This window comes from Gigantopelta aegis, chromosome 6 (assembly GCF_016097555.1).
Source record: "Gigantopelta aegis isolate Gae_Host chromosome 6, Gae_host_genome, whole genome shotgun sequence".
Classification (NCBI taxonomy): domain Eukaryota; kingdom Metazoa; phylum Mollusca; class Gastropoda; order Neomphalida; family Peltospiridae; genus Gigantopelta; species Gigantopelta aegis.
Window position 1 is genome coordinate 21,691,487 of NC_054704.1, and position 19,622 is coordinate 21,711,108.

The 19,622-nt window shown below is 35.5% G+C and overlaps 1 protein-coding gene across 2 annotated transcripts in view; it reads right to left on the reverse strand.

The window, feature by feature from the left end:
- Window positions 1-17,015: 17,015 nt before the first annotated feature.
- The window catches only part of LOC121375252 (regulator of G-protein signaling 17-like), a 172,438-nt gene continuing 169,831 nt past the window's right edge, over window positions 17,016-19,622 (reverse strand). For both annotated transcript variants that reach the window (XM_041502586.1, XM_041502587.1), the window contains one exon: window positions 17,016-19,348. In XM_041502586.1, the coding sequence (XP_041358520.1) occupies window positions 19,178-19,348 (171 nt within the window). In that variant the 3' untranslated portion in view covers window positions 17,016-19,177. The remainder of the gene's footprint in view (window positions 19,349-19,622) is intronic.

The window sequence follows — 19,622 nt, forward strand, 5'->3', positions numbered from 1 at the left end:
CTGATAGTTTCCACTGGATTTTTCTGAAACTTGGTACAATGACCCTCTGGGGAATTCTCTACAAACTATGCCCGTCGGTGGGCCCATTGGGTTATTTCCAGCCAGTGGACCACGACTGGTATATCAAAGGCCGTGGTATGTACTAACCTGTCTGTGGGATGATACATATAAAAGACCCCTTGCTGCTAATCGAAAAGAGTAGCCCATGAAGTGGCGACAGCAGATTTCCTGTCTCTATATCTGTGTGGTCCTTAACCATATGTAACGCCATATAACCGTAAAGAACATGTGTTGAGTTCGTCGTTAAATAAAACATGTCCTTCCTCTACAAACTAATAGAGATATTTTGGAAACTTTGAATTTTTATTATAAATGTTAAAATTGAAATCGAAAATGTGAAAATATATCTTCTAGTTATTTTACAACGATCAAAATGATAATTCGATAATTATTAAAGTTGACACATGGATATTCTAAGATGGTCTTTACAAATTAATGAACTATCTAATACTGACAAAGTTGAAAATTAAATAGTGGAGCTCTACGGGCCGATATACCCATTGTTTTAATTTACAATAATTAAAAAATATTATCAGTTAGTACTTAAAGAGATAATAATATATATTTTTAAAATTAGTTTTGAACATTATTCATTATAAAGTTAAATGCCAATTTGTCGCTCTTTCTGGACGTAAACGCATGTATTGTGTGTGTGTGTGTGTGTGTGTGTGTGTGTGTGTGCGTGCTCGCGTGTGTAGCTAACTATCTATGACAACCGTCATACAACATCAAAACCAACAAAAACGCGAAGACGTATTCATTTAAGAAGTTTTAATCGATGACATTGTTTACATCATTGAATCATCTGAATTCAAAAAGAAAAACAACCACATTCATGACTTAAACAATGAATATAAATATAAATGTAATACCCTCTGGCATGAAATCATTTTAAACAATAACACAAACATTATCTAGCCTCGTCTACCTCGCTGACAGGTAGAAAAACTGCACATTTGTTTGTTTTTGTGTGTGTTGTTTTCTGAGCGTAGAAACATAATGCACAATTATAAAAGAAAACATTCATCCTGAATGAAACACTAATGTTTTAGTCCTGACAGTTCACTGTATCACCAGTTGCGTTGTTGTTGTTGTGTAGCTGTGTTTGTCAAACACTAGACATATTGTACACCAGACAAGAATAAACGTTCTTCAAGGAAAGAAGACGACGTCCATTTTACTTTTAATCTTATGCATTGGCAAGGCGATGATTTTAATAAAATAAACAAAATATAGTCTCAGGGAGGGATGTCTCTCTAACGACTTGGCAGGAGCTAACATCGAAATACAAAACACGGCGTCTCGTCAATGTCACAAACACACACAAGGTACCGGCAATATACACATGGCACCGGCACCACAAACAAGGTACCGCCACTATACACATGGTACCGTCATTATGCACATGGTGCCAACACCATATACGTGAGACCGGCGCCACACACGAAGTACCGGCACTATAAACAATGTATCGGTACTACAAACAAAGTACCAGTAGTACACACAAGGTACCGGCAGTATACACATGGTATCGGCACTACACACAAGGTACCGGCACCACAAGCACTGTATCGGCACTATATATAAGGTACTGATACTATGCACATGGCACCGGCACTACAAACAAGGTACCGGTACTACAAACAAGGTACCGGCACTATGCACATGACACGGCACTATACATAGTATCGGTACCACTAATGCGGTACCGGTACTATAAATAAATACGGCACCGGCACAACAGACAAGGTACCGACACTATACACACGGGTTTCTCCAAATAAAACTACAAGAACCTCGAGAGTAGAAAGAGTATGAATTTGATCATTTCGCCCAGCACAAATGACGTCACGTTATAAAACTTTAAAGTCTAGAATCAAAGCTTAAAGTTAAATCTGCAAGTCTGAACCTTGAGCCTTGAGCAGTTAAGTACAGTAGTAAGCAATGCCCTCCCATCTCCCCAAGGTATTTTTAATAACTATTCCACTTCATTAATAAAAACAAATGCTAATTTAGCATATCACGAACAACAGACATAAGCAGCCATGATGACGTCTCATGCGTTTGTTTGTTGTTGTTGTTTGTTTTTTCTACCGATGACCACAATGCAGATACAATTTCAGATAATGTATGTATATTGTGTATCATCGATATTACAATTACTTTTCAACCCTGTCCTGGGTGTGTGTGTGTGTGTGTGTGGATTTTAACTACAGTGTCTAGATACTTTAAAATTTTATAATCACAGGGTAAAATAGCACAAACATACTCCTCAGAATCTATCTTAAACATACTGATTCGTTCTACCATATTATGACATTACATTGTGCGTGTAGGAAGTATTACATCAATTCCAGTAAATTATTAACAGTTTCTCTAAACGTGGCACTAAAAGGGTTAATTAGGTTTGAAAGGGGGGAAACTAGACATCTCAAGTGTTAATGAAATCAGGGTTTCAGTTGAAACAATTGTTGTCGTCCAGAAAATATCCTTAAAATCATAATGTAAATACATTTCAGGAAATAATATTATAATATTATGCTAATATTATGCTAAATATTGTAATTTATTAAACATTTGAAAACATAACCTAATCAACGTAACGTATAAAACATTTTCAGATTTTTAACATCGTAATTTATGACAAATCCAGATACATTCCAAAGAAAAGTACAATCATAATTCAATGAGGTATGTATACGAGCAACATTTTGCTTTCCTTTCTAAAATCAGTTAAAAAATCTAGTGTATTGTATATTATTGAATGTATAGATAAACAAATATCTTTTACAAAAATGTAATATTTTGCTTTCCTTACTTAAGTATAGTTCAACGTATGCTGTATATCGTTAAATGTATCGGTGGACAAATATCAGAAAAGCCACTAACCCTAGTTATTGGGCATTGTAAATCATATTAAGTTATTGCAGCTAAGGCGTGTGTGAAGGAGGAGGGTTCGGGAATCGAAACCATCCCCTGTTCTATCAATTTTTCTCTTTTTTTTTCTAATATATTTTCCGGTGGAGGGAGCATAACCCGACCCCCTATAAACTTTGCTTGCCACACTCTAGACCCTTCTGCATAAAATCCTGCACACGCACCTGAAGCGTTTTACCATTAAGTAACACATTATGGATAACTCTTTTCCATGTCAGCTTGGAAAATCCAAGGTCTTTTTTGGTCGTATTTTATAGTTACTCAAAATGCAATTTTATACGAAACACAAGAAGAAACATGTAGCCAGGGAACAAGGGTTAGTGACTTATACAGTGTCCTGCAATAAATTCCAGATACAAACATTTATATAGAGTCGAACCAGTCATAAAAACCAGTCTGTGGTGCAAACATCCCTCTATAAGGGGCACATCAAATGTATCCATGAAACACGTAACCGCTTTCCAACCCGTATAGAAAGATCACATATACACACCATTATGCCTGGTTTGGACATCCACAAGTTGCCGTTACAGACAGGTTCGACTATAACACTGTCGACTTCATACACATTGCTTAAAACAATATTATATGGAAATGAATTAAAATGTGTTTTAATGTATTGCCGCCAGACAATGTTATTCAGTAGATTCAACGAGAAACAACGGTAGTCTACTTTGCTAAACACATTGTGCAAACAATATTTTATATTATTATATGTAGAATGTACATTCGGTTACGTGTTTCAAAGGAAGAGACAATTTATTAATGCAAATCTATAGAGAATCTTATGAAAACTGATGCAAAAATCACCAAATTAGCAATAATTTTGTTTTAACTGACAGTGTCTTTGTAGCATAGTTCAATTGTTATCCAAAAATAATATGAGTAATAAAATCATATCCTATGTGACTGCTATAATAAACATTTCAAGCGATTTACCTAACAAGATGTATCTTCATATTTTTCTACATTACTGTATAACCGTAACATGACATGATTCGTTTTTCTTTCTTACACAAAGAAAACATATGAAAGAAACAAAAACTACAAAATACCCACCCATTTAATTTTCTATTTGAATTTGGTTTTATGTTTAAATGTGCCCAAAATCTTCGACAAATGAATTTCATTAAAAAAAATATATTTCCTAAATTTGATTTTTTGAACCATTATTAATAATAATTACCTGTACACTTTGCTGCATTTCAGGCCACCGATTGAAAACCAAAAACAATAAATACTTCTTTGGTCCTAAGGTCAGGTTGAGAAGTTACTACTGAGCGATTTGCAGAACTCAGACATTATGCCAGTATAAAAATACATATTAAAATGTCACCGAATTGTACACAAATAACTAAATGTATATATTCTCAGAAGCGAACGTTTCTACCCCAACGAAAACAATAAACAAATCTCATATAACATTAACAGTCATTATGGAATTATATGACCGTCACAAACACATACAGGTAAGAGTTTCAAACGATAACCGTCCATTTATCCAATGGGTCATGTTTCACACGACTTAAACGAATATGTCTCAGTAATTTATATCACAGTTACTCGGAGATCGGTCATCTTAAAGGTCAAGTGAAATGTATCCGCCGCTTTCACTTTCATTTTCTCAAACAGTGAATTATAACTTCATTTTAAAGTATTTTAATGCTAGCATTTTGCTGTAGTGGAGGATTTTCAATAATATTGTTTTAAAGAAGAGATTAATGAATTAAAAGAACTTGACCTATAAGGACAGTTACTGAAGTCTGGTCTTCAGTCAGTCATTTGACAAGTGCTTATACCCAGTGGAAATACAAGCATGCTTGTCATGGCATATGCCCCCAAGAGTTATCGGGCACATGCGTCCAAGGCAAACGTATGCGGTAGCTTTTGTACACACGAGTGCCTCCAAACACAAACAAGGATTCAAAGAAAAAGACAATTGTATGTGTTAAACGACACCTTAGCAAATTTTAATACTATGGCTTTTTGGTGATATAGTAACACTTGGTCAAGAGAGAGAAAGAAAAAGAGACAAAGGAAACCCACTGTCGCCACATAGGCTACTTCTTCCGAAAAGAAGTAGTAGATATTTTTATATACACTTTCTCAAAGGCGGAACAGTACATATTACTGTTTTTGTGTTACCAGTCGTGGTCGAATCAGTCCAGGATGATCGACCCCATTGTACCCAAGGCGAGTGCTCTATCATTGAGCTTAACCCCCATTTAAAATTAAAAAAAACCCTAAAACCAAACACCATTTGAAGATTATGCACTATTTAAATCAGCTAAGAACTACTTTAAAGCAAATAGGTCATCATGATAATGATGTGCAATTTTATTAACATCAGCTTATGACATGATACCGTGGATGGTGGGAAAGAGATGGCATCGGAAGCCACTATTTATTTCTTGCTCTTGTTCCCATATTTCAAACCATTTATCCTATTTATTTGTCGTGATAAAACTATGTAAAATACACAGATGAAATGCGATTAGACAACATATATGGTTATATTGCCATTTGTATCATTTCATGCCGCTATCGACATATAATTTAAATTGCAGATATCAAATAACGCCAAACTGGCTATACTTTTGATAAAGTGTAAATACTAGTGTGTTTTGTGCAATATATTTAAATATACGACAGTTGTTTTGAAGGGTATAGTTGAGGGTTTCCTGAGCGATTACGAAATACGGTGGTCTGTGAAAATAATAAATCAATGTTGGGACATTAAGACTGAAAACCTCTGCATTCAAATGACGCGAGCGCTACGGCTCGTTACTAAACGATCGACAGTCTGGTGTTGGACCTTACTGTTAAACATATATGGACAGAAAACATACCAGTCAAATCGTTTGCTGGTGGTCGACAAATTACATTTACGTCATGCTAGCATTTAGATCTCCTAAACTTTATTATTACTATTTCTTCTTTCTAGAAAGAAACCAATTGCCAATACATTTCACTTGATCTTTAATGATATTTTGTTCAACTTTTTCTTGCCGAATTCAGTTTAAGATTATTCAGTTTTAAATGAATTTTATTAAAGACCTACACTTTATTTTCTCACATTGTTTGATCCTCTGCGTTATCATACCACAATGCAACATTTTATCATATAGATATAATAAAAAATAATTTTAAAAAATAAAAGAGAAAAAAGAGAAAAAATATTTTGTCTTGTTAATTGCCTTTTATTTACGTTTTATTCCAAACATCAATGATGTCAAACCAGCACGCAAAACATTCTTTAAAATTTCGAACCATTTTGGAGATATATGTCCAAAACGTGACTTTAAATTCCTGACAAAAAATGTATTTACTAGCGCCGTAGCTAACGCTTAATAATGGCGGAGACGAGGATTGAGTCAGGAAGATATCATCTTAACATTTGTTCGTGTTTATATAAACTTTTGATTCAAAACGCTGTCTATGGCACGAACCTCGGCTAACGAGACCAGTGGTTGCTGCAGTGCTACTGTGGTGGTCACATACGTCTTGAACTGACTCTGGGATAGAAGCTCTCGACAATTACCTGCCTTAAAGCTTATAATTATTTAGTTCCGCGCTTAGGTTCAATTAAGGTTCAGAAAAAGGGTTAATGTTTAACTTTAAATCGGAGTAGTGGCCTAAAACTAACTCGGGGTTGGATCCGGTACATAGGTACGAATCCAGTACTTACGACAAGCCTTGGAGACATCTCCAGTGATTTTTCAGAGTATCCCTTCACACTAAAAATACCAACGTTGCCTGTCAGGCTAAATATGTAACATAATTTCGCCTACTAGTGTCGCTGGAATACGAACTTTTTTTTAAACAAATCTATTGGTATGATCAGAATTATGCTCACTCCCTGTCCAGATTGCGAAATGTAGTTCAGTGACTGAACTCTCGCCTAACGTTCTCACTTGGTGGACCTATTGGATATTTTCTCCATTCAAACCAATGCCTCATCAATAATATATGTAAGGTCGTCTATGTGGTGTTTGTGCATATAACAGGGTCCTTGCAGCTATTCGATAGGATTAACCTATGTGGCCGACACGGATCTCTTCTCTCACTATCTAGACCAGGGCCCTTGCTTAAAAAAAACAACCTTTAGTCTAGACTCTAATCTCCAATGACGTCACACGCATGCAATTTGCATGACTTTGCGTTAAAGTGTCAGACTTTATTAGAGTCTTGAGTCCAGACTAAAATTTTACGCTGACACCAACCAACGATAGTTTTCAATATGCTGAGGCGTCTTTTAGCATTATTTGATTTCCTTTCCCTCATCCTCCCATACCCCTTCCTCGACCAATGAAGAACGTCAGCTACGGTGCTGGTTCTCGTTTTATGAAGCGATCTTAGCGCTAAAATAACCCCAAGTGCATGATGTAGTTTGACACTTGTGGTGATTTTAGAGTTAAAATCCCTTCATAATATGGGACACCGGTCTTTCAAGTTGTCGGAAGAATTTAATTAAAACAAATATGATCTTACAAATATTTAGAAACAGAGCATATATATAAATTTCCGCCATAACATTTGCTTTGAAATACAAAATAATATGTGAAGTTCATATACACATTTCTGAACATTTTCAAATACACTGTATTACTAACTTTTTCCAATTATATTATATTAAGACATCCAGAAATATTTGTAATATAAACTCACGGAAGACGTTCCTGGGAATTTGTTGCACAAGGAATATATTTAACACTAATGAAGAAAATATCCAATTGTTTTCAAAAAATTATTTATTGGTCATTCGTAAATATTATGAGACTTTTTGCAAAATTATTGTGTGCCATCATTTTTGCCAAATGATTTATCATTTACAAAGTTTGCTGTTGGTTTGAGACAATTGCATTTAGTGCTCAGGAACGTGTTTCCGCCGGCATATATTCTTGCGTGATTCGGGTTCACCCATAGTATACTGTCAACTGATTAATATCAACCATTGTAGAATGTTGAACTTTTTAAAATCTACACCATGGATAAAACAGAAACCTCGTACTGTGAAACTTTCAAGGCTATGTTGTGCTTTATTTATTTTGTACCGAAATACTAGTAATGATGTTCCATTAATACTTAGTCTGTGTCGTTATATGTCATCAGTCGAACAGGTCATCCCAAAGGCGTGTTCTCACGGAATGACATATGGTAACGATCCTCAGTACATGACTGATTTGTTGAGAATTTTCAATTAGTCATAGGAAATGATACGTTGTAATTGGTTCTACTGAGGCATAATGTGAGCTATACAACCAAAAATCATTACGAATACATGCGCCTCAGCGATGTAGTGAGCTTTTAATGTTTTAAAAATCCAAACATTTGCAGGTACCGACATTCGCATCTTAGTACTGATTCCATCCCAGAGTCCGCTGCTGTACTGACTTGTATGAAATCACTAACCATTATTCCATTGCCGTGGATAACTACCCAGGTAACGGAGGTGTGTGTCTAGGTCAGTGTGCTAAAATAAATAAAATATAAATAAATAAACATTATTTAGGTTTTATGACGTTGGAAATCGTTACTACAAATAGCACAGTGAGAACCGACCTTAAGGTCTGGACCAAATCCTCCTTGCAATGCTATGAACCTCGACATACATCGCAGAGGCGAGTTCAAGAGAAAGAGTGTTCGCAAACTATTTGTCTCATGATTTTCCACAACTCCAATCCTACCATTATGCATTTAACATTAGGAGCCACAAATTCCCAGTCTAACAAAGCGACCACGAGCGCTCATCCTCCTGAACGCAGCCTAGGTGACTGTATGTCGTAAACAAGCACACACACACAGTTCAGAACATGGATTACAGCTTCATAAATTAAGATATGTCTCAATCTGGAATGAACTCGAAACGTAAATCACACACAAAATGGTATTCGTTGTCGCATATTCTGAAGTTGACAGTCAGGCCGCCATGACGGTGAGGAGTATCAAGGGATAAAAACGAAACACATCCATCCAAACCTTGCATCTCTATGGCGACAAGGAAACGTATAAGGTATAGGGTCGGCAGTCATTCCAGAGTTCACACTAAACAATCTCTCACAAATATCACGTTGGGTGGTTAGGGTTGTCGTACGGATAATCACAATGTAGGGGTTAAAGGTGAACGGGAATTCAAGTGGAAGGAGACAGCTCATTTGTTTTTGTCTGTGTGGCTTTTGGTTGATTGGTAGGGCAGTAGTACATTTTCAAATTGCATCTATACACATTTGCTGGATTTTAAAACATGTTTGTAGAGACAAATGATTAAATTTAATGTTAAGTGAAGAGTGTGTACTTTGAAGCAATCTGATTAAAATTAGATCTACTGGTCTCACCAGTAGATCTAATAGCATTGGGTGGACTCCAATGTCCAGATGACATTTCATCTATAAATAACAATTTAAATATCGACCAGTTAGACTTCGCCTTTTATAGCGTTATTCGGGAGCATACAAATTCTAAAAATATCAGCCGAGACTATTTACGCAATAGGCGAACTTGTTGGTCTATTTCAACATTAAAAAAACCCAGGAGAAAAAGCGCAGTAATAAACTCTGGATTGTATACTAGTATAAACATATTTTATGGCTATACCATCACGGGTTGTTTGTTTTTTTTGGTCTTAAAACGAATTTTATATACATTTTTATATTGAAATTAGTTTCCGGCATAGTTCGTAATTCACCCGAATCATTTCGTATACCTCGGCATAATCCCGAATTTTTTCAAATTCTTTTCAAATCACTGGCATGATTTTGCAAGTAAGGCTTTGATTGGTCGAATGAGAGTTCAACTGGACATGAGCTCCAACGGGCTGCTGTTAGATCCACATGTAATAGTGGAGCTAATTTTAATTAGATTGACTTTGAAGATAACAAAAGCCACATCCACGTGACATTATATCTAGAACTGACCATTACTTTGATACTGGTTGCTTGTAACATTACGAAAAATTAAATATGTACACAAAACGTTCTACAGCGTTGCATACACATTTCGAGCTTTGAAATAGCGCCAATATGGATCGTTAATTTTCAGCTCCAGTCTTTTAAGGAGTACTGTGCAAAGATGAACTCATATCCACCTCTTCAATTGATGTTCTGTCATACAAACAAAACTACCGTCAGGCTATTTAACTCGAGTACTCATAATTTGAAACAATGCATATAAAACAAGGACCCATCTTTTAAAATGATATGCTTTCGGTATAACAGTTTCTAGTTTATGCTAGTGTATTTAATATACTTCTTTAAGAAGCTGCCTAAATACACAAGACTAACAACTTTACCTCCAGTACTAACTGTTCTACATTTAAAAGAAAAAGAAACCAAAAAAGAGTGAGAGTTATTTCCCTTTGAACGGAATAAGATCACAGGAAAATCGATCGCTGCACAGGCTGTCAGAGGTAGGTCGAATTGTGATGTCTGCCATCTTGAATTCAAGTTCAGTTATTTGATTTTTAATATAAAATTCTGTTGTTATGATTATACATTTAGATAAAACAAGAACACCAACAGAAATGGACTATAAAGGACATGACCTTGATAAATCACAGATCTGTCAAGTGCTAAGACTAACGACAATGGAGTGATTTTTAGCGTAAATTCTAGCTTTCAACACATGGCGCCTTTTCTCCACTGGTCGCAGTTTCCACCACTGATCATTTCAGTGATGATGCTCTTTTAACTGTTTATTAAAAATGATTTTCTAAATGATATCAAAAACACTTTGCTGGGTTTTTTTCTGATTATTTGAAACATATTCATCTTATAGCAATCCATTAACACAAACTGCTTCACAAAATTTGTTATTAAGAAAATCGGCTACTGATATCGTCGCTAAAAATGTAGACTGCCGCGCATTTAAAATAGAGTTCGAAAAGTCCATCTATCTATCTATCTATCTATCTATCTATCTATATATATATAACACAAGCAACACCCCCCCCCCATAAACAACCCCAAAACAAAACAAATAAAATAAAACAAACACACCCCGAAAACCCCCACCTCCACCCCCCAAAAAACCCCCCCCCCCCCCGAAAACCCCCCACCCTAACCACTGCTTTATGAATAAAATATTGCCAATTAATAAAGTTATACTTAAATCTGTTAGTGTCATATGCGAAACAGTCTATAAATCTGGCGCAAAATATCCATGACCGATTTCCTTTAAACTAAAAGCCAACAGAATGGACATAACGAAAATGAGCGGAAACGCACTTATAGTGCTATCACTTGCACGTAATTTAATATACGAAATACCTGAATGAAACTTAAAACAGTAACGTTCATATCACCTCTCAGTAAAGCGACAATCCGAAAAGAAACAAGCAAATATATGTAAAGAGTATTACACTGTTTAATGTTTGGACAACTGATTTGTAGGAGAGAACAAACAAAAACAAGAAAAACGAAGACACTTCCGGTCTTGAAACATTTTGAACTTGTTGAAAAACATGTTTTAGCAAAACAATACTTTAAAGAAATCCCCAAAATAAAAAATGCTTCATTACTTTTATAAATTAATCATTATTAAAACAGAACTCGATCGGTCATTGTTTGGAATTGAACTGTAGTTCCCATGACTGACCACAATTTCCTTCCACTAAAACAGATTTAGACTTCACTTTAGTCTGAAGAATTTACATTAATCTAGAATCAGATATATTTTTTTAACTGTTCAGTGCTGTTAAATTTTCTGAGAAGAATTCTCATGTTGTTGATTACACATGCTATTTAAATAAGTTTAAAATATAGGGTGCTACTTTCCAGTAATCGATTTAGAGAGAGGTGGTATAACACTTTACAGTATTCATTCACAAATGGAACTATTATTTTGAAATCATCTTCCAACATGACACGTGGTTTCGTGTATGGTGCAAGAAGAAGAGGAAGAAGAAAATAAACTGGCTTCAAGTATAACATTAACATGTCATTAAAATTTTTTTATTGTACTATTTGTATTTGCATGAAAACTCCACCAACGATTAGTGACAATTTTAACAGCAAAAAGGTTACTACCGGTACTTCAATTTTGGTTTAAAACCTCACGTGAGAATAAAATACTTAATATTGAGCCTTTGTCTTGATAAAAATTTTTTTACAAATAATAATAATAATAATAATATATAATAATAACAATTATTATAATAAAGGAAAATGCGAAATGTTGTTGACTCATCAACACTGATAGTGACGTTCAAACTATGACACGGAGTTTTATGTCAGCCATCAACAGTGATAGTGATGTTCAGACTAAGTTTAAACCACGACGCAAATTGTATGTTCACCATCAACAGTGATAGTGACATTAAAACAAGAACGGGAGTTTTATGTAGGCCATCAACAGTGAAAGTGACGTTCAAACTAGAACGTCAGTTTTATGTCAACCGCCAACAGTGATAGTGACGTTCAAACTAGATGACGAGTTTTATGTCAACCACCAACAGTGATAGTGACGTTCAAACTAGATGACGAGTTTTATATCAACCACCAACAGTGATAGCGATGCTCAAACTAGAATAAGAGTTTTATATCAACCATCAATAGTAAAAGTGACGTTCAAACTAAACTCGAGTTTTATGTCAACCATCAACAGTGATAGTGACGTTCAAACTAGAATGAGTTTTATATCAACCATCAATAGTGATAGTGACGTTCAAACTAAACTCGTTTTACATCAACCATCAACAGTGACATTCAAACTAGATGACGAGTTTTGTGTCAACCACCAACAGTGATAGTGACGTTCAAACTAGATGACGAGTTTTGTGTCAACCACCAACAGTGATAGTGACGTTCAAACTAGATGACGAGTTTTGTGTCAACCATCAACAGTGATAGTGACGTTCAAACTAGATGACGAGTTTTGTGTCAACCATCAACAGTGATAGTGACGTTCAAACTAGATGACGAGTTTTATGTCAACCACCAACAGTGATAGTGACGTTCAAACTAGATGACGAGTTTTATGTCAACCATCAACAGTGATACTGACGTTCAAACTAGATGACGAGTTTTATGTCAACCACCAACAGTGATAGTGACGTTCAAACTAGATGACAAGTTTTATGTCAACCACCAACAGTGATAGCGATGCTCAAACTAGAATGAGAGTTTTATATCAACCATCAATAGTGAAAGTGACGTTCAAACTAAACTCGAGTTTTACGTCAACCATCAACAGTGATAGTGACGTTCAAACTAAACTAGAGTTTTACGTCAACCATCAACAGTGATAGTGACGTTCAAACTAGGACACGAATTTTATGTCAGCCATCAACAGTGGGGCATGACTGGGCCAAGTCTACCGGAATGAATTCATTTGTTGATTATAGAAATGCTACAAAATCGATATTACATCGAAGTGGCAATTATGATACGAAGACAACCCGAGCATGCGCAGTGTGCTACCGCCAACATGTCGGTCTCGCTAATGGCGTGGAGAAACTGCTGTAGCGTCTGTAGTTGAAGGAGGATGGCCACATTTGGTACTTTGTACGCCGAGGGCTACCATCTGTCGATTGTTAATTGGCAACCGGGTTGGGAAGAATAGCTCAGAGTCGCTGACGCATCAAAGACGCAATCGCGGTCCCACCTTATATTTTACATCTTTCAACATTAACGACGGTGTTTGAATATCTCACCAAGTCTTTCAACATTAACGACAATGTTTCAACATCTCACCACGTCTTTCAACATTAACGACAATGTTTGAATCTCTCACCATCTGGTTGCCATGTTATCTACAAAATTCCAACCTACGAAACACAGTGTATTGTTAATTTTGCGGTAGAAAATGTATACAAACGATTTTTAGATATTAATTATTGACGTATTTTTGCAGTCTGTTTTAATAAAACTTGTGGTACCTGTAATAATAGTGTAACACTAGGAACAGAGATCACTTAGGTGGTAGCAATAGTGGGATTTACATTCAAAAATATAAATCATTTGTGATATTAATAAACGGTGACACACATGTGACAATGTTAATACTTTATTTTATACCAGTATGGTAATATCACACAGATAAATAAAATAAACATTACTAACATTTGACAACACTTATACTGAATGTCACGTTTTCACGTGGCTTTATTGTGTTGTACACCAATGGATCAAAACGTCACAAATTAATGACATTCCCTAAGTAGAGGTTCATTTTCTTTTTAGTGGAAGTTGCATCAGAACAGAATCTTCAAAGTAAAACAATATTTGTTTTCCAGGCATATATGACGTACAATTATGCGATACTTTAAGAACATCCACATAGATAAATGACAGTTTTTTATTTATGTATATTGTTAACCTTTTTTATTATTAAAAGCAAACGTCAGCGAGACACCACTGTAAAACACTAGCTCTATCGTCAACGTAGTATAAGTACCATGGTTTACTTGTATATAAAAGTACTTGCACAACTATTTATCATAACGGACACATTCAATTGTGGCAGTGATTAACAAAGTATGAATGCCAGTTACTACCAAAATTAGTATTGGGCTGAGCCATGTGAAGATACAACTGTTAATTATTCAGACTGCAAGCTATACACGGGCCACGTGGCGAGAATAAATACTCAATTTAAATGTGCTGCTGTGTCAGTGCTCGCCCAAACTAGTATATTTTTGTTATTTTGGTCTAGAACTATTTAGCAGTTAAAGCAAGAACTTTACTTCCGTCTTGTTCAGTATTCGGGTCATGCAAATTGATGCCGATATCCAGCCCCACTATACTATGTTTAACTTGTTTCAGAACAATATATTCAAAATACTTTCTAAAATATGTTTAAATGCCATGTATTAAAACATACATGGTACACAATTCCGTTTTCAGAACGGTTATTCACATATTTCTGCTTTACACTATAATATAGTGATTGACATGATATTTTTTTTTAAAACAAAACAAACACACAAAGTAACATTAACATTCCTCCAATGAACTACACAAATAAACAACAAAAAGGGGAGGGAAGAAACAAACATGATTATTGAACAAAAATGAAACCACACAATAATGTCATAAAATATACCAACATTGTCAACATGTGTCTAACCCTTTCAGATCACAATTATCTCGATATAGGATGCAAGATCTGTCATCAATATTTGACAAGTGACAAAACAGATTCTATTCAATTCATAGATCGTTGGAGGCGGTAAGAATTTTGAAAATGTGTTCATTTCTAAGCATTAAAAGTATGAACACTCAGACTAATCAATTATTTTTTTTACCATTATTTGTAAAATTTACATAGAAACATGTATAGATGAATAGTTGTGAAAAGTTGTGTTGGTTACTTGTATGCATGTATGTATATTTGTATTTATTTTTGAAAATGTATGATTATGATGTAAATAATAATTTAAAAAATCTTAAATGAAAAACAAAAAAAAAATAAAACAATTTTGACTATTTCAGTATATAAGCAATTTATTTTGAAATTTGACTTCAGTGTAATGCAGGAATGACTACAGACTGGTGCCTGGTCAGAGAATGGGTAAGAACTCGTTATAGTCGTGGTCGTAACGTGTTGCAAGATGGTAGTAGTCTGTTACTGAGACGGTCGCAAGAACGGACCTATTACTTTGGGTAGACAAGAAACGTTTAATATAAAGTTTCCAATTTCCACTATTTTAGAGAAGAAAAAATCGACTTCTGTTTCAAACAGAATGCTATCGAAAGGAGAACCAAGACAAAGGTGCATTGTTGACAAGAGCATGATGGTAAACATCGCGGGAGTATTAAACAGACGGGAATAGTAGAATATTCTAATCCAGTTGCGCCCCGTCTTTACAGAATCTATTATACTTCTCGACTAATACTCGAACTTAGAGTCTAAACTCTTAACGACATACACGAAGCATGCCGCTTGAGAATCCATGTTACAAGTCTCGAGTCTTGATTCGAGACTCTTACAGTTTTATAATCACTGGCTCTGGTGGACTGTTCTTATTACAAAAGACGTCTGCTGGTGTAAACATACTGACCATCATGCCAGTCACTGACGTGACCTGTGTTTCTGCCAGAGATACATATTTGGGTATGGCGCTATGGAATTGAATGCAACCAGTCAACAGGGAGTATGGGGGCCTCCCACAGAAAGAAAAATGGGTCAAGTTTAGGGTTTGGGTTAAGAAAATGATACAGTAATCATATGAGTCATTAATTTTGTCAATAGATTAACTTAAAAATATATAATCTGCAAAAACATTTGGGAATGGCGCCATACCTGTTTTACCCTCTGGCAGAAAACTTGGCACTGGCGCTAGCGTAACAAATGTTACAACCATGGCCATTCTAGGATTACATCAATTCAAAGACACAACGCTACATATGCGTCCACTTCGGACAGAAAGTACACTCGAGGTGGTCGAAATTTTGACCTGAGACGAGACTTGTCGAGTCCCGGGTTCCATATTTCCATATTTTTTTTTTATATTTGACGATTTTTCATAAAATGTTTGTTTTGTTTAACGACACCACTAGAGCATACTGATTTATTAATCATCGGCTATTGGATGTCAAACATTTGGTAATTTTGACAAGTAGTCTTAGAGGACACCCGCTACATTTTTCCATTAGTAGCAAAGGATCTTTTATATGCTCCATCCCACAGGCAGGATAGCACATACCACGGCCTTTGGTATACCAGTTGTGGTGCACTGGCTGGAACGAGAAATAGGCCAATGGGCCCACCGATGGGGATCGATCCCACAGCGCAGATTTTCATAAATAAAGTCATATTATTTGCCGTGTTTGTTTCATGTGTTAAAAATTTACACTGATAATTAATAATACAGCTTTTATAATGCAGGATTTATTCACAAAATAATCCTGTTGTTACCGAATGGAGAGTTTATAAACATAACAGAGTTAGTGCCCCTTGTTAAGCGGTAATCACGCGACAGTTCATGAAAGCTAGAAACATCTTTCACAGTTATTTTTCATGGGATAGCTCTGTCCTATACACTCAAGAATGAATGAAATGTGCATGATCTGTGTTTTATCATAAATTATAAAAAAAAAAAAAAAAAAAAAAAAAAAAAAACCCCGGAAAAAACCCCTAAACACAAACACAAAGAAAATGCAGACTAGTCGCCAGTATGTTTAAATAATATCCAACCATGACGCAGGACATCACATCGACCTTTCGGAACTATTTCATGCATTTCAGTTACCACCATGCTCCTGTCAGTTTGATTTCCTGGGTCCGAAAGATGAAATAAATAAAAAACATAATCATTTGATTCTGTTTAGTGTTGAGGTACTGATTTACGTGCATCTTCTTCGCTAACAGTTTCATTACAATACATACAATGAAAAATCAACTAGTGTGTAGGGCCATTCCAGAAACGATTACATGGGAGGCAATGGGGGTGGTGGGCAATCACTGAGGCACCAGGATAAAGCAATTGTTGGTGGATCTGAAGAATTTGTTTTTATAATGTAAACCAACTATTAATTATAGTACATGTTTATAGGTGGGGGTGGGGTAAACTAAATTGCCTCCCACGCACATTTGATCATCTTCGAAATAGCCCGTTTGACCATTACAAAGGTAATGAAAACTGGCCATATTGTAAATGCTTCTTAGATGGTTTTGGCACTTGCCTGTGCTTCACTGTTAACAGAGAACTTACGATTACAATCGTGCTTTCCAAAAGACGTTCATTGTAGGTAGTAAATATGTATGTTAACTTTTTGTTTGTATCTTCTAGAGTATATCCGTGTGTGGAGTTAAAATGGAAATAATACCTCATTACCAAGCACATGTATATTATCTCTATTATAAGACGATCGCTATTATGCTTCCTCCCCGCCTAAACGTTTACACTGTGAAATAAGAGGGAGCAGACAAATGGACTACATTCGTAAAGTGATGACATCGCCACGGGTAAATATCAAAGTAACTAAGTAAAATCACAAATGCTTAAAAATAACCAAGGAAATAATAAAGCTAACGGACAAAAATTATTGCACATTTTCGTCCCAGCTCTGCCCTTAAAGTAACAATATCGTGTGTTTGTTTGTTTTGTGTTTTTTTGTTTGGTTTATTCCTGAGATCAACGTTGGTATCCTGCTTACGTCATCCAAACAAACATGTGACGAATCCAGTAGCCAAGGTATCCACAGCATGCGCGTCGTACACACACGTGTATTTGATTGTGAGTTCAGTTGTGAGCTTCCACTATGTAAAATAAGCTACTAATATTTGTCCACAAGCAACGATGGTCGTGATTGGCTGAGATCAAAATGATGAGACATTGGACCACGATGAACCATTTCACAACACGTGGTTTGGCATTCAACTTTTAAATGAGCACACGACAAAAAAAAAAGAAAGAAAAAAAGATTCATATACTCCTTTCGTGTTCAACATCATGGTGAAGCACTTAACACTTTGGAACATAAATGGTAACAATCAGTCAAACCATTTGTGTGCGTGTGTGCTTGAAATGATACATATATTTTCTGAATGTGAGTAGAGACATCCTTCCTTCCGCTGGAACACAAAAAAACCCAACAAAATAAATAAATAAAAAATAAATAAAACATAAATAATAATAATAAAAAATCCCAGTCATCCTAACATCCATATATGAACAGATTTGTCAGTGAACACGTTACACTCGCTCTCACACTCTCACACTCATACTACTCACACTCACACACACACACACACACACTCTCTCTCTCTCTCTCTCTCTCTCTCTCTCTCTCTCTCTCTCTCTCTCTCTCTCTCTCTCTCTCTCTCTCTCTCTCTCTCTCTCTCTCTCTCTCTCTCTCTCTCTCTCTCTCTCTCTCTCTCTCTCTCTCTCTCTCTCTCTCTCTCTCTCTCTCTCATACACAACAACAGTAATGATTCAAACAAAATTTACGACACCCGAACTCTTCTAAAATTGCAAAATATCTTTCACACTATCACCATGGAAATAAAATGATACTGGAAGTTGCTGTACACGTTTCTTTCTCTTTTCTTTCTATTTTTGTTTTCTCTCTCCAAGGTCACTCACTGGTCACCCGTTAGTGGCGAGAGAAAAGTGACGGTAGCTCGATTGTAGTGAATTTATATTGCCTCCGCACATCATCATCATCATCATCACTCCTACTGGAACTGTGAACACGAGATGATATATATAAATATATATATATATCTATCACTATGCACTTCATGATGTTTGTTGTACGAGTCGTTTATAAATTTGTGAATTTAGAAAACGGGGGTACGAGTCTCGATGCATCAGTGTGTATATTTGTAACTGTGCCTCGTCGAATGTATGAGGCGTTGGGTCCACCATATTTCTATTGATAACTTCACGTACTCTGGAGTCTAAACTAACCTGCAAATAAAACAATGGAACATTAACATTATTGATCACTTCCATTTACTTTAAAACTTTAAAAAAAACCCCCAAAACCCCCACATATTATTATATGAATGATATTAAATGATTGGGCGCAAAAACACAAAAGCTCACCATAAAAAAATCAACAACAAAAAATATGTCGTTTTGTCTAGACAGACATGCACCAAATATATATATATATATATATATATATATATATATATATATATATATATATATATTCATATTATGTCTTATGTATTAATTA